At 44.5% G+C, this 22524-nt stretch overlaps 1 protein-coding gene across 6 annotated transcripts in view; it reads left to right on the top strand.

Moving 5' to 3' along the window:
* dlec1 (DLEC1 cilia and flagella associated protein) overlaps nt 1-22524 on the top strand; it is a 191513-nt gene that overhangs the window by 32908 nt on the left and 136081 nt on the right. For all 6 annotated transcript variants that reach the window (XR_010969485.1, XR_010969484.1, XR_010969483.1 and 3 more), the window contains exons 11-15: nt 1569-1656; nt 9999-10172; nt 14850-14986; nt 17255-17347; nt 21392-21482. Coding sequence is in view for 3 of the 6 variants with exons in the window: in XM_068015718.1 (XP_067871819.1) it covers nt 1569-1656; nt 9999-10172; nt 14850-14986; nt 17255-17347; nt 21392-21482 (583 nt within the window). In the remaining 3 variants the exon portion in view is untranslated. The remainder of the gene's footprint in view (nt 1-1568; nt 1657-9998; nt 10173-14849; nt 14987-17254; nt 17348-21391; nt 21483-22524) is intronic.

Genomic DNA, 22524 nt, shown 5'->3' with positions numbered 1-22524 from the left:
TTCCTTTGATATGTGAACTATTGTAAGACTCAGAGGACTACAAGTAATATCCAAAGAAAATGTGTGTTTTATTATAACTTAACTGGAACATACACGAGCCAGATGTAAATACTGTCGGGCTACACCCACAACTCCATGATCATGTGCTCCAGTGACCTTCACTTACAGCTCTTAAGGTGGTCCCCTCTTAAGGTGGTCCCACAACACCCTGTGCCCCATGATGGGCCACCACTGCTGGAATACCCCCCCCCACCCCCCGTCCTCACAATCGACATTCCCCACTCCCCCTTTCCAGGGCCTGCCAATTGGCCCCAGTGAGTCCTGATCCCACTTTCCTGTTCTGAGGTCGGCGTCCATGGTGGCTCTTCTTGCTGGGTGCAGTCCCAGCAGTGGCTACTGCTCTTGGTGGCGCTGCTGGGACAAGAAGTGCTGCCAGCACTCTGATTGGCTGGCATCTCTTGGAGGAGGGACAATTAATTGCCTGAGGACTGTAAAACACAGTCCTGGCTTCCAGAGCTGGCGGAGGCAGGCTCGCCCTCAGCTTTCCAGCCAGTGGGCGGAGTCACTGACTACCTTGTGAAATACCAAGCTTAACTCTTCTTCATTCACTCCCTGCTTCTAGACCCCACCCTCCAACATTAGTACATCAAAAGCCCTTCCTCCCCCCTTTCTCCCATACCCTACACCGTTCATAAATAACCTATAGCCAGGTAAGATAGAAAACTGATTACATAGGTAAAGAAACAAAATAATGATATGACAGTAAAAGATTTACAATTTTGACTCAAATTTGGCTATGCCCAAACAATTTGAACCCAACGACACCGCTAACACTCTCCTAACAGTTTGCATAAGTGAAATTGCACTTTTATTACAATAACCAATATGTGGTCACTGTATCCAATGCTTAACCACAAACTAGGTGAAATAAAACCGAAAATGCAGGAAACACTCAGCAGGCCAGGCAGGGTTTGTGCAAGGAGAGAAACAAAATTGACAATGACCTTTCATCAGAACTCGGTGGTTCCACTCAAGATCCAAATAAAACATATGGGCATTCACACCCAGGCCTTCCCAGCACAACACCTGCAAACCCTCTTGGGAATGCCTAGCAAACCCTGAAAGCACAACATCAAACAACCTACTATGCGTAACCTCATGGCCAGGCTCTGCAGGTAGCTACAATTCAGGCTGCAGTGTGGATTTTAAATTGTTGTCAATCTGCAGAGAAACTTTCCCAGCAGTGGAAAATACCCTTGATCTGATGTCGGAAAGTGCCTACTTATAGCAATTGTTGCCTTAGAGGGACCCACACGTTAAATATTTCTTCACATTAATAGCAGAATAATACATTGTGCATTAAGGTGGTATGATGCTCTTGTTCTTGGTAAAACAGTATATATACTATGTGCAATGTCATGGGTGGATTTGTCAATATGATATAAGTACACTGTCTCCAGAAAAATGCAAATCTACAGTACTGATAAATCGTTGATTTTTTTTCTTTACTGTCACTCTCATATTCAGCTAAACAAAGCATCTTGTTACGTCCTGTTATCTTTTTCCAGACAAATGTTGAGCTGCGGAATCTGACTTCCAGCAGCCGTCACCTCAGAGTCATCCCACCTAGCACTTCGTTCTTTTCCATCGGGCTGGGTAAGTAGACCCTTTTACTTCATGTTTTTGTGACTGTCGTAATATACTTAGATCTGACTGTATATATTTTAACTATGAACATCTTGTGCATTCCCCATTCCCTTTGCCCCACCATTGGTGGCCATGCCTTCAGCTGCCGAGGCCCTAAGCTCTGAAATTCTCTTCCTAAACCTCTACCCCTTTTTCCTCCCCCCACATTAAAACCAAGATTTTGGTCACCTGTCTTATTATCTCCTTGTGTGAATTGGTGTCAAATTTTGTTTGGTAAAGTTCCAGTGAAGCTCCTTGGGACATCTAACTACATTAAAGGTGCGATGAAATTGCAAGTTGTATATCTGTGTAATTTTATGGATCTGTGGTGTGGAGGAAGCCTCCATTGGCAAAGTATATGGGAAATGCAGGCTCTCGTCTGCTTATCTGCCAATATTTAGCTGTGTCTATATATAATCTCACTATGTCTGTGTCTATATAATCTCACATGGTGTTGCGGATAGGAGTTGGAGGATATGCTATTTCTACCACTAGTGGTGTTTGTCCATGTAACAGTCAATGCATTGTTGTTGGTGTCATTGACTTATTATGACTAAATATGTTGAATTATGTTCATGACAAAGTGTGATAAGGAACTGTTACAGGATGTAAATGTGACACTGAAAGGAAGTGTGTCCCATACTATGTTGCTTGATTCTGAATGATGTCAGAGCAACTGGGAATGGGTAATAAATGTAGCCTAAGAAAAAATAATAAATAAAGGAATTAACTTTTCAAATGCTTGAGCAAGCTGAAAGCCTGTTTTCACTTCAAAAAGCTTTTAGTTTTTTTCAGCGTACCTTTCACATCAATACAGTAGGCACAATGAAATTCACCACACAGGACCATACACTTAAAGTGGTCATACCATACAAATGTATGTAGTATTAACTCCTTAAGTATCTGAATAGACTGGAAGTGTTTTCTTACATTGGTTAACCTTAAGCAGAGTTTTAATGTTATCTAATTAGGTCATGAGCTTATAGCAGTACTTGAACAATGTCTAGACTTAGGATAACAAGTGGCAAGGTAACATCAGTGCTACTTAAGTGCAGAGGCAATGACCATCTCCAACAAGAGAAAGCCTAACCACCTCTCCCTGACCTTTACCAGCATCATCAGCATTCAACAACCCTCAGCTTGCAGTAAGGGAGATCTCTTTCCTTGTGGAGCATTTCTGTTCCGCCTGGCATACAAGCAAGAAAAATAAAAGATCAATACTAACTTACCTTCCTGGGGCTCTACTGATGCTGGATCTAGTTTGGGTTAAAATTGTTATTGGGTGCCGATGACAATTTTAAGAAGGACCCGTTGTTTTCCTGAGGGTTGACCTATTTGCCTGCTCAAAAGGGCAGGTTAAAATTGTAGGTATCTGGAAGGTAGCAGGGTCAGAGAGGGTAGAAATCACTGTGGCCAGTTTAACTGCCCTCCACCTATTTTTTACTGGGTGGCCAGGGTTAATATCGGCACTTTAATGTCAACTTTGCCATTATAAATTCCTGTGTCCACATTTAAAATGGAAAATGCCTATGTAAACATGTCACACTGTAATTACATAATCTATCCACTGAGTGTCTTTGTTGTCAGTCTGTGAACAGTTCCTCTTCAAAATTAGAGCCTTTCCTCAGTTGACCATCTTACATTTTCTTTTATCCCGAGTCAGGTTTTGTTTCAAATTTTGCCTTGCACTACCATCCCTCTTGTTATTTAATCACTTCTGCCCTCTCCCCCAACCAACCCGATCCTATCACCGAGCTCCTTTTGTTTCTTTCTTTGACCCCTTATTGCACTTGCTTAAAAGCTGTTCATCTATAACATCTTCCCAGTGCTGATTAAAGGTCAGCGACCTCAAATATTCACTGTTTCTCTCTCCACCAATGCTGCCCCACCTGCTGAGTATTTCCATCATTTTCTGTTTATATATCAGATTTCCAGCAACCGCAGTATTTTGTTTTTGTTATAATTTCTGTTTTATGGAGGTATATAGTATTATGTTATAACAAGCTCTGGTTTATGGAAGCATGGACTGCTATATATATTGCAACACATTCTGTTTTACAGAGGCCTACGATGCCTTGCTGAATCCTTAATATGTAACAGAGGATATAGATAAATGTATTCCTGTGCTAAACGTCTGTAAAACAAGTTCTGTCATGTAAAAAAGTGCTCAGTTATACATTCCGATCATCCTTCAAGATGTGCAGGAATGTAAAGAATATGGATCAGATGCTAAATATTTCTGTGCTGATATGCTGAGACTTGCTGTTTACTTACCTCAGAAGATGCTATTTACTGTAAACATAATCATGATAGGTACCTCGATATCTATCAGGTGGGGAATAGATGCCAGAGATACTTTTATATTCATCTTTCTTCCTGAATGCTTTAAAACCTGACTACGCATAACTAAGTTCCTTGTATGGGTAGCAGTCTGATTTGAAGGAAATAAGTAAGGAGACTAGGGATATGGATCCTTATTTGACAGGGGAGGCCATTCATAGAACTGGATCTAGATATTATGCAGTTTGATCAGTTCTCTGCATTTATGGTAGGGTATGAATGTCATATTTTAGTGCTTATGATTAGATCAAATTGAGCCCGACACTCTCATACCTGCCAGCTGAAGTCACTGCATGCCACGTAAAGATGTTTGATTTTTCCACTCCCTAGCCCACAGGTGGGTTTGACTCCCTGGCTGAGATCAACTCACTCAGCACAGGCCAGGAATTGAGCCTTGGACTATGGCAGACCTGATGCTATGTAAGGTTCTTTGTGACAGATGTCTTGGGGTTGCATTCAAACTTGATGAACAAATGTAGTATTTTTGCCAGAGATTTCTGTGTAAGATCAGAAACCTGCATTATCTCACTTAAACCAAATAGATGGGCATTGCTTTGAGCCATTAAGACACCACTAAAACTATTGTCAGTATCTTCCACAAGAACACTTCCTTCCTGTTCACTCAGAGTCTGGAAGGAGTTGTTACATGGAGATGGCCTGTCAAGAACCATTATGTTCAACTCTGAGTGCATTGGGTACTGGAAGCAGATTCAGTAGTGACATTCAAGGGGAATTGAACCTATACTTGAAAAGGAGAAAGTGGTTGTTGGAGGTTAATCATCTCTGCTCCAGGACATCACTGCAGGAGTTCCTCAGGGTAGTGTCCTAGGCCCAACCATCTTCAGCTGCTTCATCAATGACCTTCCTTCAATCATAAGGTCAGAAGTGGGACTGTTCACTGATGATTGCACAATGTTCAGCACCATTCGCAACTCCTCAGATACTGAAGCAGTCCGTGTAGAAATGTAGCAAGACCTGGACAATATCTGGGCTTGGGCTGATAAGTGACAAGTAACGCTCGCGCTACGCAAGTGCCAGGCAATGACTATCTCAAACAAGAGAGAGTCTAACCATCTCCCCTTGACATTCAACAGCATTACAATCAACTGAATCCCCCACTATCAACATTCTGGTGGTTACCATTGACCAGAAACTGAACTGGAGTAGCCATATAAATACTGTGAGTACAAAAGCAGGTCAGAGGCTCGGAATCCTGCAGCCAGTAACTCACCACCTGACTCCCCAAAACCTATCCACCATCTACAAGGCACAATTCAGGAGTGTGATGGAATACTCTCCACTTGCCTGGATGGTGCAACTCCAACAACACTCAAGAAGCTCTACACCATCTGGGACAAAGCAGCCCGCTTGATTGGTACCCCATCTACAAACATTCACTCCCTGCACCACAAACGCACAGTGGCAGCAGTGTGTACCATCTACAAGATGCACTGCAGCAACGCACCAAACCCGCGACCTCTACAACCTAGAAGGACAAGGGCAGCAGATGCACGAGAACACCACCACCTGCAAATTCCCCTCTAAATCACACACCATCCTGACTTGGAACTATATCACTGTTCCTTCACCGACGCTTGGTCAAAATCCTGGAACTCCCTTCCTAACAGCACTGTGGGTGTACCTACCCCACATGGACTGCAGCGGTTCAAGAAGGCAGCTCACCACCATCTTCTCAAGGGCAATTAGGGATGGGCAATAAATGCTGGCCTAGCCAGTGACGCCCACTTCCCATGAATGAATAAAAAAAATTCCCTTTGTGGAGCCTTGCTTGCCAGCATCTTGTACAGCCCGTGTTTAAATCAGGCAATTTCTTTAATCAACCAGAAAACACTACCCGTTATCAGCTCTACAACCCTCCGATATCACTGCGCTCCTGCAATTCTGGCCACTTGCGTGTCTTCGATTTTAATCACTCAACCAAGAGTGGACACATGTTCAAGTGCTTTGTCCCAAAGCTCTGGAATTCCATCCCTAAACATCTCCACCACTCTACTTCTGTCTCCTTCTTTAAGACACTCCTTCAAACCAAACAGTTTGACTAAACCAAAGTAAAATATTGCAGATACTGTAAATCTGAAAGAAAAACAGAAAATGCTGGAAATAAAAGTTGAAAGTTTTCTTTCACCAAGGTTGCTGCCAGACCTGCTGAGTATTTCCAGCCTTCTCTCTGACCAAACTTTTGGTCGTCTATCCTAATAATCTCCTTCAGTGTCAAATTTTGTTTGATTATGCTCTTGTGAAGCAAGTTGGGACAGTTTACAGCATTAAAAGCGCTATATAAATGCAAGTTGTTGTTGTTTGCACTAAAGCCAATTTCAGAGTTGTCACTTACAGTGCTTTTAATGCTTTGTGTATTTTGGCAGAAATACCTATACATGCTTAGTAGTTTGCACCTCATTAAGGTGGGCTGAATGCAAAACAAACATAAGTAGACAATACTTGGTTAATGTCTAAATATTGCATCTTGTATGCTTAATCTTCTCTAAATAGTGTAGGGTTACAGATTGCACTGAACACTGACTAATAACGTATTCAGTACTGATCTCATGCATTCTAGTTCAGTAGCAGAGTACGGTAATAGCACCACCCCATTAAACCATCCAAAGTGTATAGCAGACAACATGCCCTCTATCAGCTGTAGGGCCTCCAATGGAGAATAAAGGGTACAGTAGTGTCCTGGTTATGGTTGTGTAATTTAAACCCAGGTCATGAATGCGAATCCCACTGTAGCAACTTTTGAAATTGAATATAATACATTTGGTAATGTGTGAGCTGGAAGCAAGGTAAATTACCATGATGGCAGCTAGGTTGCTGTAAAATCACAATTTACTTTACTAACATCCTTCAGGAAAGGAAAACTGTCACCTTATCAGGTCTGGCCTACATGGGATTTCAGTCACATGCTATATGGTTGACTGAAATGACCTAGCAAGCAACATCTCAGAATTCAGCAAAGGAGGACCAAGGGATTGATTAAGAAGGGGAAAATAGAGTACGAGAGCAAGCTTGCGGGGAACATAAAAACTGACTGTAAAAGTTTCTATAGGTATGTGAAGAGAAAAAGATTAGTGAAGACTAATGTAGGTCCCTTGTAGCAAAAACAGGAAGGCAGATTGTTATCTGAACGGCTATAAACTGAGAGAGGGGAATATGCAATGAGACCTGGGTGTTCTCGTACACCAGTCGCTGAAGGTAAGCATGCAGGTCCAACAGGCGGGTAAAAAAGGCAAATGGTATGTTGGCCTTCATAGCAAGAGGATTCGAGTACAGGAGCAGGGATGTCTTGCTGCAATTATACAGGGCATTTGATGAGGCCGCACCTGGAATATTGTGTGCAATTTTGGTCTCCTTATCTGAGGAGGGATGTTCATGCTATAGAGGGAGTGCAGCGAAGGTTTACCAGGCTGATTCCTGGGATGGCAGGACTGACGTATGAGGACAGATTGAGTCGGTTAGGATTATATTCGCTAGAGTTCAGAAGAGTGAGGGGGGCTCTCACAGAAACCGATAAAATTCTGACAGGACTTGACAGGGTAGATGCAGGAAGGATGTTCCCGATGGTGGGGGAGTCCAGAACCAGGGGTCATAGTCTAAGGATAAGGGGTAAACCATTCAGGACTGAGATGAGGAGAAATTTATTCACCCAGAGAGTGGTGATCCTGCGGAATTCACTACCACAGAAAGCAGTTGAGGCCAAAACATTGTATGTTTTCAAGAAGGAGTTAGATATAGCTCTTGGGTTTAAAGGGATCAAAGGATATGAGGGGAAAGTGGGCACAGGTTACAGAGTTGGATGATCAGGCATGATCATAATGAATCTCGGAGCAGGCTCGAAAGGCTGAATGGCCTACTCCTGCTCCTATTTTTTATGTTTCTATCTCCTCTAATTTTGTTTTGCTGTGCATGGCCTATTCATTTAAATGCGCAGGGCCTTTACATATTTTTTGTGTGGCTGCACACATGGAGAGACTTAAAGTGCTTAACTGTGTTCCTGTGTTCCATGACTTGTGCTTAGCCTGCACAGGAACTTATGTGTTGCCGCGCGACTGCGCAGCTTAGTGGGAACATTGGTAGCAAGCGACTAGAAGGAGGCCCATCATGATAGTGTTACGATCAGATGGAGAATGGTGTGGGTGGCTTCCACTTTTCATCTCTCAACTGTCTGCAGATAGTGTTTTTAAAAAAAAAAATCATATTTTAGTCCCTGAGTGTTTAAAGGTAAAATAAACAGATAAACGACAGGTTTTCTCATCGGTTTAAAAAGAAAGAGAACAATTTATTTAAACAATACCCAAATATGTTCGCAACCTCACCCACTGATGCATTCATACACACAAGAAAAGATAGAGAGTAGAGGGTAGCATGTAATCAGTGTCCAATTGCTGGAAAAGAGTTCATTGTTTGAAACCTGAAGAGTTTTTCCGGGAGGAAATCTTATAATGGTGTTCCAGGCCTGATGTTCCTTGACGTGGAATTGATGAAGCATCACCGACTCCTTTAGTTTTTAATTTATTTATTTAGAGATACAGCATTGAAACAGGCCCTTCGGCCCACCGAGTTTGTGCCGACCTTCAACCACCCATTTATACTAATCCTACATTAATCCCATTATCCTCTCACATCCTTACCTTCCCTCAATTTCCCTACCACCTACCTATACTAGGGGCAATTTATAATGGCCAATTTACCTATCAACCTGCAAGTCTTTGGCTGTGGGAGGAAACCGGAGCACCCAGCGAAAACCCACGCGGTCACAGGGAGAACTTGCAAACTCCACACAGGCAGTACCCAGAATCGAACCCGGGTAGCTGGAGCTGTGAGGCTGCGGTGCTAACCACTGCACCACTGTGCCACCAGTTAAAACTCAGTCCGGAGTTGGTGGAGGAAGTCCTGATTCAGTTTCTCAGATGGGGTGTTTTTCAGGTCACCTTTATGATCTCTGCCTCAGTAGTTTAAAGCTGGTGTTGGCAGGGCTTATTGCTTAGCTGGATTCGATCTCACAGCTTCTCTGGCTGCAATGGCTTTCCTGACTCCTCCTCTCAGAGCAGTTACTTCTTTTAAGGTAAAAAACTTATCAGGTTTTGGTTTCATTCAGGTGACTCAAGATGCTCTCCCCTGGGGTGTTCATAAAATATCCCAGGATGTTGGGACCAATGTAACATAATGGCACCTGAATATGGTCCATTTTGATAAATAATAGGTATGAAATAACGCCTATTTTGCCCTTGGCTTCAGAGTCAGTCTGTCTGAAAAAGCCTTTGCTAGCCCAATTTTTGATAATAGGAGTCGTTAGCATGGAATGGGCAGTTTTACATAGCGTGCCTCCTCAAGGCAATTCCAGCTGTTAGTAATGGTCCCGTCTTCAACAGTCAAACATGTTGATTGGCAGTACAGGAGGGGATCACCTGACCTCTCCCACCATGTTGCCGGGTAGCAAAGTGCCCATTTTCTTGTAGCTTACTTTTATTTCATAATTCCTCCAGTTCATTTCATATTTCATCACTGTTCCTCTGTGAGTGTGACAATAGAGTAAATAAGGAGAAACAGTTTTCACTGGCACGAGGGTTGGTAACCAAGGGACACAGATTTAAAATAATTGGCAAAAAAGCCAGGGAAGGAGATGAGGACTGAAACACTGCCTGCAAGGGTGGTGGAAGCACTTTCAATAGTAACTTTCATAGTGTCATTACAGCACAGAAGGAGACCATTTGGCCCTTTCAGGTGGGAATTGGATAAATACTTGAGAAGGAAAAAAGTTGCAGGGCTATGGAGAAAGAGCCGGGAATGGGGTTAATTGGTGGCTCTTTCAAACAGCCAGCATAGGCACGATGGGCCACATGGCCGCCTTCTGTGGCGTATCATTCTATGATTAATATTTCCCTTGTGACGATAAATGCTGTTGAAGCACCATTTTCATTGCTTTCTGTGTTTCTTTCTGTGTTTCCAAACAGGTAAATTTCCAGGAGAGGGTGGAATCGTCGCTCCAGGGATGAGCTGCCTGTACACAGTCCGATTTGCTCCTGATTCTCCGGCTGACTATGAGGATTTCCTAATAGTGGAGACACAGACGCCATATCCACTTGTGGTCCCCATTGAAGCCAGAAGACCTCCTCCTATACTAACCTGTATGCAATTGGCTTTCTTCTGAAGGGGTTGTGGTGGGGGGTGGGGGGTGGTTGTGTTGGAATATGGTGCAATTCAATATCAACAAAAAACAAAGAATTTGCAGATGCCATTCAGTGACTTTGTGGGAAAACCCTAGAAAAATAGCCGAAATTGCTGTTACAACAGACAAGCAGGAGAACCTCAATGGAAATTCCCCTTTTATTTCACAAGAAAGTTGTTGTTTCCTTATTTTTGTCCCTTCCTCTTTCTTGTCTCTCCCATGCCAACCATAATCAAGAGGGTGGGCATGCTCACTGCTCTCAGTCCTTCTTCCAGTAAATTGATGCTTTATCCAAGGTCTTAGCATAGTGAAATACATCAAAGTTCTTTGGCACGTTGTGTTTGTTTTGAAATGCAGTGTCTGCCATTATATAGGTAAGCTTAGCTACTGTTCAAGGTAAATAGCAATGAGATGAATGACCAATGGGTTGGTATTTCTAATTGATTTGGTTGACGGAGGAATGCTGGCCAAGGCACTAGGACTGCTTTTCTTCAGTGTCCTGGAATTGTATAATTTGAATAATGCCCACTTGAACTGAGATTTAACACATCATCTGAAGTCTGACAATGCAGCAATCCCTCAGTACTACACTGGAGTGTCAAACCAGTTCATGTGCTCGGTCTTGGCATGGAGTTCAGGTTCACAGCCTCTGATCCTGTGCTACCAGATGAGCCAAGCTATACTAGTAATGATCATAATTCATCTGCTAGGAGGTGCATGAGATCGGCTTCTGGAATTATGCCCTGCCCTTCCTTTGCTATGGGGACTCGACCAGCATGTGCTTGGCTCTGCTCCACAGTGGAATGTCCGAGCTGGCTATAACTTCTCAGTCAAATCAGCAGTACCAAATTTACCTGGTATGTTTTCAGAAGTATTTCTTTGTCTCTCCTCCAACACCACAACCCTATGAGCTATCTGTGCTCCTCTATTTTTGACCTCTTGAGGATCCCCAATTTTAATTGCTCCACCTTGGTGGCCGTGCTTTAACAGCCCCTAAACTCTGGGATCCCTTCCCTAAACCTCTCTGCCTCGCTACCTCCTATCTCCTTTAAAACCCCACTTTGACCAAGTTTTTGGCCATCGGCCCTAATATAGCCTTGTGTGGCTCTGTGTCAAACCTTGCTTTGTAACCCTCTGGTGAAGCATCTTTTTTTTTTTATTCATTCATGGGATGCGGGCGTCGCTGGCTAGGCCAGCATTTATTGCCCATCCCTAATTGCCCTTGAGAAGGTGGTGGTGGTGAGCTGCCTTCTTGAACCGCTGCAGTCCATGTGGGGTAGGTACACCCACAGTGCTGTTAGGAAGGGAGTTCCAGGATTTTGACCCAGCGACAGTGAAGGAACGGCGATGTAGTTCCAAGTCAGAATGGTGTGTGACTTGGAGTGGAACCTGCAGGTGGTGGTGTTCCCATGTATTTGCTGCCCTTGTCCTTCTAGTTGGTAGAGGTCACGGGTTTGGAAGTTGCTTTCTAAGGAGCCTTGGTGCATTGCTGCAGTGCATCTTGTAGATGGTACACACTGCTGCCACTATGGTGGTGGAGGGAGTGAATGTTTGCAGCCAATCAAGGGGGCTGCTTTGTCCTGGATGGTGTCAAGCTTCTTGAGTGTTGTTGGAGCTGCATCCATCCAGGCAAGTGGAGAGTATTCCATCACACTCCTGACTTGTGCCTTGTAGATGGTGGACAGGCTTTGGGGAATCAGGAGGTGAGTTACTCACCTCAGGATTCCTAGCTTCTGACCTGCTCTTGTAGCCACGGTATTTATATGGCTACTCCAGTTCAGTTTCTGGTCAATGGTAACCCCCAGGATGTTGATAGTGGGGGATTCAGCGATGGTAATGCCGTTGAATGTCAAGGAGAGATGGTTAGATTCTCTCTTGTTGGAGATGGTCATTGCCTGGTACTTGTGTAGCGCAAATGTTACTTGCCACTTATCACCCCAAGCCTGGATATTGTCCAGGTCTTGCTGCATTTCTGCACGGACTGCTTCAGTATCTGAGGAGTCACAAATGGTGCTGAACATTGTGCAATCATCAGCGAACATCCCTACTTCTGACCTTATGATTGAAGGAAGGTCATTGATGAAGCAGCTGAAGATGGTTGGGCCTAGGACACTACTCTGAGGAACTCCTGCAGTGATGTCCTGGAGCTCAGATGATTGACCTCCAACAAGCACAACCATCTTCCTTTGTGCTAGGTATGACTCCAGCCAGCGGAAGGTTTTCCCCTTGATTCCCATTGACCTCAGTTTTGCTAGGGCTCCTTGATGCCATACTCAGTCAAATGCTGCTTTGATGTCAAGGGCAGTCACTCTCACCTCACCCCTTGAGTTCAGCTCTTTTGTGCATGTTTGAACCAAGGCTGTAATGAGGTCAGGAGCTGAGTGGCCCTGGCAGAACCCAAACTGAGCGTCACTGAGCAGGTGACTTGCTCAGCAAGTTCCGCTTGATGGCACTGTTGATGACACCTTCCATCACTTTACTGATGATTGAGAGTAGGCTGATGGGGCGGTAATTGGCAGGGTTGGACTTGTCCTGCTTTTTGTGTACAGGGCATACCTGGGCAATTTTCCACATTGCAGGGTAGATGCCAGTGTTGGAGCTGTACTGGAACAGCTTGGCTAGGGGCGCGGCAAGTTCTGGAGCACAGGTCTTCAGTACTGTTGCCGGAATATTGTCAGGGCCCATAGCTTTTGCAGTATCCAGTGCTTTCAGTCGTTTCTTGATATCACGCGGAGTGAATCGAATTGGCTGAAGTCTGGCATCTGTGATGTTGGGGACTTCAGGAGGAGACCGAGATGGATTATCAACTCGGCACTTCTGGCTGAAGATTGTTGCAAATGCTTCAGCCTTATCTTTCGCACTGCTGGGCTCCCCCATCATTGAGGATGGGGATATTTGTGGAGCCACCTCCTCCAGTTAGTTGTTTAATTGTCCACCACCATTCACGGCTGGATGTGGCAGGACTGCAGAGCTTAGATTTGATCCGTTGGTTGTGGGATCGCTTAGCTCTGTCTATTGCATGCTGCTTACGCAGTTTGGCATGCAAGTAGTCGTGGGTTGTAGCTTCACCAGGTTGACACCTCATTTTGAGGTATGCCTGGTGCTGCTCCTGGCATGCCCTCCTGCACTCTTCATTGAACCAGGGTTGGTCTCCTGGCTTAATGGTAATGGTAGAGTGGGGGAATATGCTGGGCCATGAGGTTACAGATTGTGGTTGAGTACAATTCTGCTGCTGCTGATGGCCCACAGCGCCTCATGGATGCCCAGTTTTGCATTGCTAGATCTGTTTGAAATCTATCTAACACAGTAAAAGTACAAGAGCAAGAAAGTTATGTTGCACTTGTCTAAGACACTAGTTCGGCCTCAGCTGCAGTATTGTGTCCATTTCTGGGCGCCGTACTTTAGGAAAGATGTGAGGGCATTGGAGAGAGTACAGAAAAGATTCACGAGAATGGTTCCAGGGATGAGGAACTTCAGTTATGAAGATAGATTGGAGAAGTTACTTCTGTTTACCTTGGAGAAGAGAAGGCTGAAAGGTGATTTGATAGAGGTATTCAAAATCATGAGGGGTCTGGCCAGAGTAGATGGAGAGAAACTGTTCCCACTTGTGAAAGGATCGAGAATGAGAGGGAATGTATTTAAAGTATTTGGTAAGAGATGCAAAACTGACATGAGGAAAAACTTTTTTAGGCAGCGAGTGGTTAAGGTCTGGAATGTGCTGCCTGAGAACATGGTGGAGGCAGGTTCAATTGAAGCATTCAAAACAGAATTATACAGTTATATAAAAAGGAAGAGTGTGCAGGGTGACAGGGAGAAGGCTGGGGGATGGAACTGAGGAAATTGCTCTTTCAGAGAGCCAGTGCGGACACAATGGGCTGAATGGCCTCCTTCTGCACTGTAACGATTCTGTGATTCTGTCTAAATAACAGGTTGACATCTAGACTTGACTTTGGGCTAGGCTGAGTGGTAGTGTTCCTGTCTCTGTGACAGAAGTGTTGCTTTTGAACCCCACTCCGGAGATAACAGACACTGGAATGCCAGCTCTGAATACTGGATTGACGTCCAGCAGGGGTACCATCGTTCATTGTGTGTGGGTGGCTGACCCCTTCATAAAGGGTAGTTGGGCCCCTTAGTCCTAGTTGCTGCCCACCTAGCAGAAAGTACTCTGAAGATAAAAACCTTTGGGAAGGCAAGAAGAAACGATCAGCTTCTATTCCCTAATAAGTGGCTCAAGAATCTCATGTGTGCTCCAGGGCAACGAATGGATGGATGTTTTGCATGATAGATTTCTGTCAAATAAGCTTTCTTCAAAGAAGATTTTACTTACCTGAGCAGCGTTACATAAACAGCATTCAGTGTGTCTGTCTTCCAGTACTATATCTACTCTAGTCGACCTATAAAACAGCCACGGATTTTTAAAATAATTCATTGTGTGTGAAGCACTTTAGGAAGTTTCTAAGAGACATGATACAAAGGCAAGAAAAAAGAGGGATGTGGATTTAGTGCAATCAAAAAACACCCTCTAACCTGAGCACTAAAAGTCATAGATATTGAAACACTACTGAGAACTTTGACATTTGTTGTATAATGAATGGACATTAAGAGTAAATTGTTTTTTCCTGTCTGTGACCTGCAGTACCTGGTACCTTAGACTGTGGATACTGCTTGGTGGGTGGAGTGAAGATGACAGAATTCCTGTGCAGAAATGATGGGTATAACTCTGGCTGTTTCTGCGTGATGCCTAAGAAAATGTGGCCAACTACAAACTTCAGGGTGAGAATTCTGTATGGTTTCAGTGAATCAGGAGCTTGGGATCACAGGATGGAGGCATAGAAAGTTGGGCACTCCTTTCTGTGCTTTGTTTCATGAATAATCAGCAAGATAGAATCATAGACTAACACAGCAAAGAAGGAGGCCATTCGGCCCATTGAATCTGCGACAGCTCTTTCAAAGAGCAATCCTATTAGTCCCTCTCTTTCCCCATATCCTTGCAATTATTTCTCCTTCTAGTATTTATCAAATTCCCTTGTGAAGCCAACTATTGAACCTGTTTTCACCACCCTGTTGGGTAGTGCATTCCAAATCCAAACCACTCATTGTGTAAAAAAAAAAAACTTTTTCCTTATGTCACTTTTGGGTTGTTTGCCTATCACCTTCAGTCACGGGTTATCGACCCTTCAGCATCTGGAAATATCCTTTATGTGGCTCGTGAGCAAGGCAAAAAAAATGTAGTGATTGGCACCCCACTACAGTATACTAAGCAAGTTTCCAACACCACTTCCCAGCTAGTAGTTTAAAGAGCCAAATCTTGTTGAAATTGTAAACTAAACATTTGGGCGAACGCTTTCGACTTTTACTTTTTTCTCCATTGTGAGGACGGAATCTTTTTTAATGGAAGAGAAATTATGGTCTGCACGCCTGTGACTTCTTGTGCGCATGGCTCTGTGCTGGAAGCATGGTATTGGGCAGTTGAATTGGCCGTATTGTTCCCACATCCAACTGTATCTAACCATTTAGGGTGCTCTATTAAGTACTGTGCCTGTTGCATTGAGATTCCTTTTCCTCTGCTACAGTGGCGCAGTGGTTAGCACCGCAGCCTCACAGCTCCAGCGACCCGGGTTCAATTCTGGGTACTGCCTGTGTGGAGTTTGCAAGTTCTCCCTGTGACCGCGTGGGTTTCCACTGGGTGCTCCGGTTTCCTCCCACAGCCAAAGACTTGCAGGTTGGTAGGTAAATTGGCCATTGTAAATTGCCCCTAGTGTAGGTAGGAGAATGGTGGGGATATGGTAGGGAATATGGGGTTAATTTAGGATTAGTATAAATGGGTGGTTGTTGGTCGGCACAGGGCCTGTTTCAGTGCTGTATCTCTAAATAAATAAATAATCAACCCCTTTTAACTTTAAAGTATCTGGGCGGACGACTGCATTTTTGTTTTGACCTGATTTACAAAATGCAGGTTTAGACTCTGAACCAACCAGTTTGCTAGATTTTGACAAACGTGCATAGGTTGTGAGCAAAAGAAATGGTTTTATGGCCTCTACTAGGACAGATTGGTCACTGAAGGTGCTGGGTAGAGCCACAAGTTAGCAAGCAGTCCTTTCACCCTCAGGCACCTTAGGTGAACCCAGCTCAGAAATTCATCCGCAGTATTTTGCTTTTATTTCAGAAATTACCTCCTTTAAACATGAATGGTTTCAATTGAATAAATTAGGGAGAAACTGTTTCCTCCTGGGAGAGGGTCGGTAACCAAAGAACAAAGATAGGAACATAGGAACAGGAGTAGACCATTTCGCCGCTCAAGCCTGTTTCACCAATTTAATGTAATTGGCAAAAAGACCAGAGGGGAGATGAGGAAATTTTTTTTGCTCAGCAACTTGTTATGATCTGGAAAGCACAGCCTGATATGACAGTGAAAGCAGATTCAATTGTGGCTTTCAAAGTAAGTTGGACAAATACTTGAAGGGGAGAAAATTTGCAAGGCTATGGGGAAAGAACAGGGTAGTAGGACTAATTGGATAGCTCTTTAAAAGAGCCAGCACAGGCTGATTGGCTGACTCCTGTAATGTAAGGTTTTATGATAATCTGACTGTAAAGGTTCTTGCTTAAGTGATTTTGGAAATAGCTTTACCCAGTCTGTCATGGGCATGAGGCTATAGCACAGAGTTAGCAACTTCACTCCTAATGATGGCTTGTGTGGAAAATGGCAATATCCCTATTTCTGACAATGACCTTTACAGACTTCAATGAACAGAACAAAGAGAGCTTTACTCATTATTTATACCATCCTATACCTGTTTTGAACTGTGACTGCGCAATACAGGGGAGGACTTCCTACTGCCATTGGTTTCAGGAATGAGCAGTAAATCATAGAATTGAAGGAACTACATGTTGCTGCTTGGATTCAGTTGCAGACTCAAATAATATAACAGAATCATGATCGCCAGTTGTCTTTACGAAAATTAAAAATATTATTGCTTGATATAAGCACAATTCTGCTGACACTCAGGATTTGACCAGTCTCTTTTCTTTTCATTTCATAAGAGTGTGGCAGCTGCTGGCTTTCTCGATGTAACTCCATTTGCAATCAGGCCTGCTGTGTTTGAGCTGCATCCAGGCCAGGCCCTGATCCTGGAGGTTAGTGAATAAAATCTGTCTCTCACCTTGAGCTCTGGCCCATACAGTGAAGCTAATTCATTTACAGCTGGCAGGTGAATATTTTAAATATGAAAGAATTTGGGGAAGAGCAGAGAAGTGGGACCTGCAGTGTGTTGTTAGTATCAGCAAAGACACAATGGGCCTGATAAATATCAGGTTGGTTCAATTGGTAGCACTTGAATATTCCAACACTTTCCTAGTTGCCACCCGCCCCCCCATGTTTCATCCTTCATAAACTTGAGCTCATCCAAAATATTTGCTGCCAATATCCTAACTCACACCAAGTCTCGTTCACCCATCACTCCTTTGCTTGCTGACCTACATTAGCCCCTGTACCGGCAATGCCTCCATTTTAAAATTCGCATCTTGGTGTTCAAATCCTCCAGGCCTCGCTCCTCCCTAACTCTGTAACCTCCTTCAGCTCCAGCACACTCTGGGATCTCTGCACTCCTCTAAATTTGTCCAGTTGACCATCCCCGATTTTCATCACTCCATTTTCTTCAGCTGCCTGAACTCAAAATTCCAAGGTTTCCTCCGCAAACTGATCCGCTTTGCTCCTTAAGATCTGCCTAACTTTGACCAAGCTTTTGGGCACCCATCCTAAGATCTCATCATCCAGCTCGATGTCCAAATCTGTTTGATAGTAGCTCCTGTGAAGCACCTCAGAATGTTTTTACTACATTAAAGACACTATATAAATGTTGAGATGTATCTACAGCAATTACTATACCAATGTTTCATACTGTATTGCAATTTTCTAATGTATCTTAAACTTCAATAACATAGGCTTTTATCTCGCTGACTTAAGAGCATAAGAAGATAGGAAATAGGAGCAGGAGTAGGCCATACTGCCCCTCGAGCCTGCTTCGCCATCAATAGAATCAGGGCTGATCTGATCTTGGCTCCAACTCCACTTTCCTGCCTATTCCCCATAACCCTTGACTCCCCTATAGTTCAAGAATCTGTCTTTCTCAGCCTTGAATATATTCAATGACTCAGCCTCCATAGCACTCTCTGGTAAAGAATTACGAAGATTCACGACACTCTGAGAAAAGAATTTCCTCCTCATCTCTGTCTTAAATGGGAAACCCCTTATCCCAAGGAGAGGCGGTAGCGTAATGGTAATGTCACTAGACTAGTAACAGAGCCCCAGGCTAATGCTCTGGGGACATGGTTTTAATTCAGTTAAAAAATCTGGAATTAAAAAGATGATCATGAAACCATTGTCGATTGTTGTAAAAACCCATCTGATTCACTAATGTTCTTTAGGAACATTATCTGCTGTCCTTACCTGGTCTGGCCTACATGTGACTCCAGACCCACAGCAATGTGGTTGACTCTTAAATGCCCTCTGAAATGGCCTAGCAAGCCACTCAGTTGTATTAAAACGTTACAAAGTCGAAGAGAAGGGATGAAACTGGATGGGCCACCCGACATCGACATAGGCGCCGGAAACGACAACGGCAAACCCAGCCCTGTCGACCCTGCCAAGTCCTCCTTACTAACACCTGGGGGCTTGTGCCAAAGTTGGGAAAGCTGTTCCACAAACTAGTTAAGCAACAGCCTGACATAGTCATACGCACGGAATCATACCTTGCAGACAATGTCCTAGACAGCCACCATTCCCAGGTATGTCTTGTTCCAACAGCAGGACAGACCCACCAGACATGGCGGCACAGTGGTATACAGTTGTGAGGGAGTTGCCCTGGGAGTCCTCAACATTGACTCCGGACCCCATGCAAGGAAACCCCGGCTGATGAATCAGTGCTTCTCCATGTTGAACACCAATTGGAAGAGGCACACAAAATGTGCTCTGGTTGGGGAACTTCAATGTCCATCACCAAGAGTGGCTCGGTAACACCACTACTGACTGAGCTGGCCGAGTCCTAAAGGACATAGCTGCTAGACTGGGTCTGCAGCAGCTGGTGAGGGAACCAATAAGAGGTAAAAACCTACTTGACCTTGATCTCAACAATCTACCTGTCATAGATGCATCTGTCCATGACAGTATTGGTAGGAGTAAGCACTGTATAGTCTTTGTGGAGTTGAAGTTCCGTCTTCACACTGAGGGTACCCATCATCGTGTTGTGTGGCACTACCACCATGCCAAATGGGATAGATTTCGAACAGATCTAGCAGCTCAAAACTGGGCATTCATGATGCGCTGTGGGCCATCAACAGCAGCAGAATTGTATTCAACCACAATCTGTAACTCATGGCCCGGCATATCCCCCACTCTACCATTGCCATTAAGCTGGGGGACTAACGCTGGTTCAATGAAGAGTGCAGGAGGCCATGCCAGGAACAGCACCAGGCATACCTAAAAATGAAGTGTCAGCCTGGTGAAGCTACAACACAGGACTCATGACAGCTGCCAGGAAAGTGAGCACACACATGGAGGAAGTTCCTGTGGTTATCATTGACCAGTTGAATGTTGAGGGAGTGGAAGCCCTTTCTATTGATGAATCCCATTGGCCAGTCACTGGGTGCCCTGGCCACGTGGGTGCATTCGATTATGCCCTGCCCTGGGGGAAGCCAGCAATGGAGGTGAAACCCTTTGTGCTAAAAAGGTTCCATCTGTCTAGAATTGAAGTACCGTTCAGCTTTTGATAAAAGGGCATCAGTGACCTGCGAGATGTAGTAGTGTGCAGCCGTTTATGAGATGCCACCAGGGTCTGCAGCTGATTCTTGAAAGGAGCCAGGGGCTAAGAAGTTTAAGGCTACAGTGACTTTGATGGCTACTGGCAGGGCATGGTGAGCAGTGCTGCAAGGTGTGAAGTCTCCTGCCACGAAGGCACAAATCTCTGTGAACATCAACCTGAGGAGTCACAGTCTCATGCGGCACTTGTTCTTCGTTATCTCAAGGTAGCTGCTTCTTCGCCAGTAGATTCTATGCAGGGGGTATGACCTCTGTGGCTTTCCTGCCCCTTGTCCCTCTCCGCTACCCTCCTGATTCCCCTTCCTGCGGAGAATGTTGCTCCTCACCACCACTTGACCTGAGAGTCGTGCTCCCATTGCCAGTGGCTGGCACAGGCTCATGTTTCTAGCACATGGAGGAGAGGGGGGGATCAGAGTGGGAAATGTTCTGATCCTTCTGAAGAACTGAGTGGAAACAGTTTGTACAGTTTGAACATCCAAAATCCGGTTGTCTGAAAACCTGAATTGTCCGGAAACCGGACATTTTTGAAAATATTCAGATACAAGAAGTTTAGTGTCAATTGATCATAATTACTTGAAAAGACTGAAGACACAGCTTTTTATCGTTTCCTTCTTAAAGAGCTAGGGGGAGAAGGGGAACAGCGATGGCGGAGGGTGCAGTGAGGGTAGGGAAGCGGTGGGGTGTGGTGGGAGCAGTAAGGGCTGGGCAGCAGCGAGGGCCAGGGAGCGCCGGTTCTTTTGTTTTCTAAATTCCGGGAAAATCCAAAATCTGACATGGTCTCGGTTCTGAGGGTGCCGGACTTTGGATGTCCGACCTGTACTGGAGCAAATAACAACAGAGAAAAAAAGAAGAAAGGTGGATTTTTAGCTTTAACACAAAAAAAAAAATGGAAATCAGATATAGATACACAGATCTCAGTTTACAAGAAACAAGCATTGACAAACCAAGTTCTGATTTATAGCAACACTAATGACCGACATTTACGTTGTGCCTTTAACGTAGTAAGATGTGGCAAGGCACTTCAAGATGTTATGATAAAGAACTTTCATTTATATCGCATCTTTCATGAGCTCAGGACATCTCAAAGTGCTTCACAGCCAATGAAGTACTTCTGAAGTGCACTAAATGTTGTAATGGCGGAAACATGACAATTGGATCTTTTCCCTCCACTCCTAGGTCCTCTCTTTGCTGAGGAGATGTCCTTAATCCTGACACTGGGCAGGCATCACAGTTTTTGGGACTCGCGCTCTCAGCTGTAGAGAACAGTATCCTCCTAACTATACAGTCCCCTACCTATTGACTGTTTGGGAGAACCGCATAATTACATTTTGATAATATGTTGCATCTACATTTTAAATTTGTAGGTTGCCTTCCTTCCACCTGCTTCAGAAACCTTCTCCCAAACTGTTACCATGGTGTGTGACAACTGCCAAGTGAAAGACTTTGTACTAACAGGTAACAATCTGAAGATCAATTAGAGTTGGTGATCAGTAATATCTGCATTTATATCTGCCCCCAACATCCACCTGCCATACACACCAACAAATATCTTCAAACGTGGGATGAGAACCAATGGATAAGGTGTATCTTCTTTTAAATTATCAGCCTTGCCGTTTGGTTTCAGGAGAGCCATTTAGTGTCAGCATCACCTGTGTGTTACATTGTGAAAGGTTGGTGGAAAGAGTGGGTTAGATTGTATACAGTTATAGGATGAGTTGGTTAGATGGTACACAGTCAAAGCAAGGATGAGTTAGACTGTATGGCCCATGGAAGAGTAGATTAAATTGTGCACGATTGGAACGATGGGTTCAATTGTACACAGTCTGTGGGACAGTAGGTTAGGTTGGACATGGTCTATGGAAGTATACCGTTTTGGATACTGTTGGGGGGGGGGGGGGGGGGGTGGCCGATCAGGGGAAAACAGCAGCAGCCAGAGCAGTGGCACCACGGCTGGCACTGTTGTTCAGCAGGGAGGGACAAAGCGCAGAAGAGCAATATTTATAGGGGATGCTATAGTCAGGGGCACAGATAGGCACTTCTGTGGACGTGAAAGAGACTCCAGGATGGTATGTTGCCTCCCTGGTGCCAGGGTCAAGGATGTCTCTGAACGGACAGGGGGCATTCTGAAGGGGGAGGGTGAACAGCCAGAGGTTGTGGTACACATCGGTACCAACGACATAGGCAGGAAGAGTGATGAGGTCCTGCAGGGGGAGTTCAGGGAGTTAGGTAGAAAGTTAAAAGACAGGACCTCAAGGGTTCTAATCTCTGGATTACTCCCTGTGCCATGTGCCAGTGAGGCTAGAAATAGGAAGATAGTGCAGCTAAACACGTGGCTGAACAGCTGGTGTAGAAGGGAGGGTTTCAGATATCTGGACCATTGGGATCTCTTCAGGGGCAGATGGGACCTGTACAAGAAGGACGGGTTGCATCTAAACTGGAGGGGCACAAATATCCTGGCTGCGAGGTTTGCTAGCGTCATTCGGGAGGGTTTAGACTA

The sequence above is a fragment of the Heterodontus francisci genome, chromosome 2, assembly GCF_036365525.1.
Source record: "Heterodontus francisci isolate sHetFra1 chromosome 2, sHetFra1.hap1, whole genome shotgun sequence".
NCBI lineage: Eukaryota > Metazoa > Chordata > Chondrichthyes > Heterodontiformes > Heterodontidae > Heterodontus > Heterodontus francisci.
This window is presented reverse-complemented; position numbering and strand designations above follow the sequence as displayed.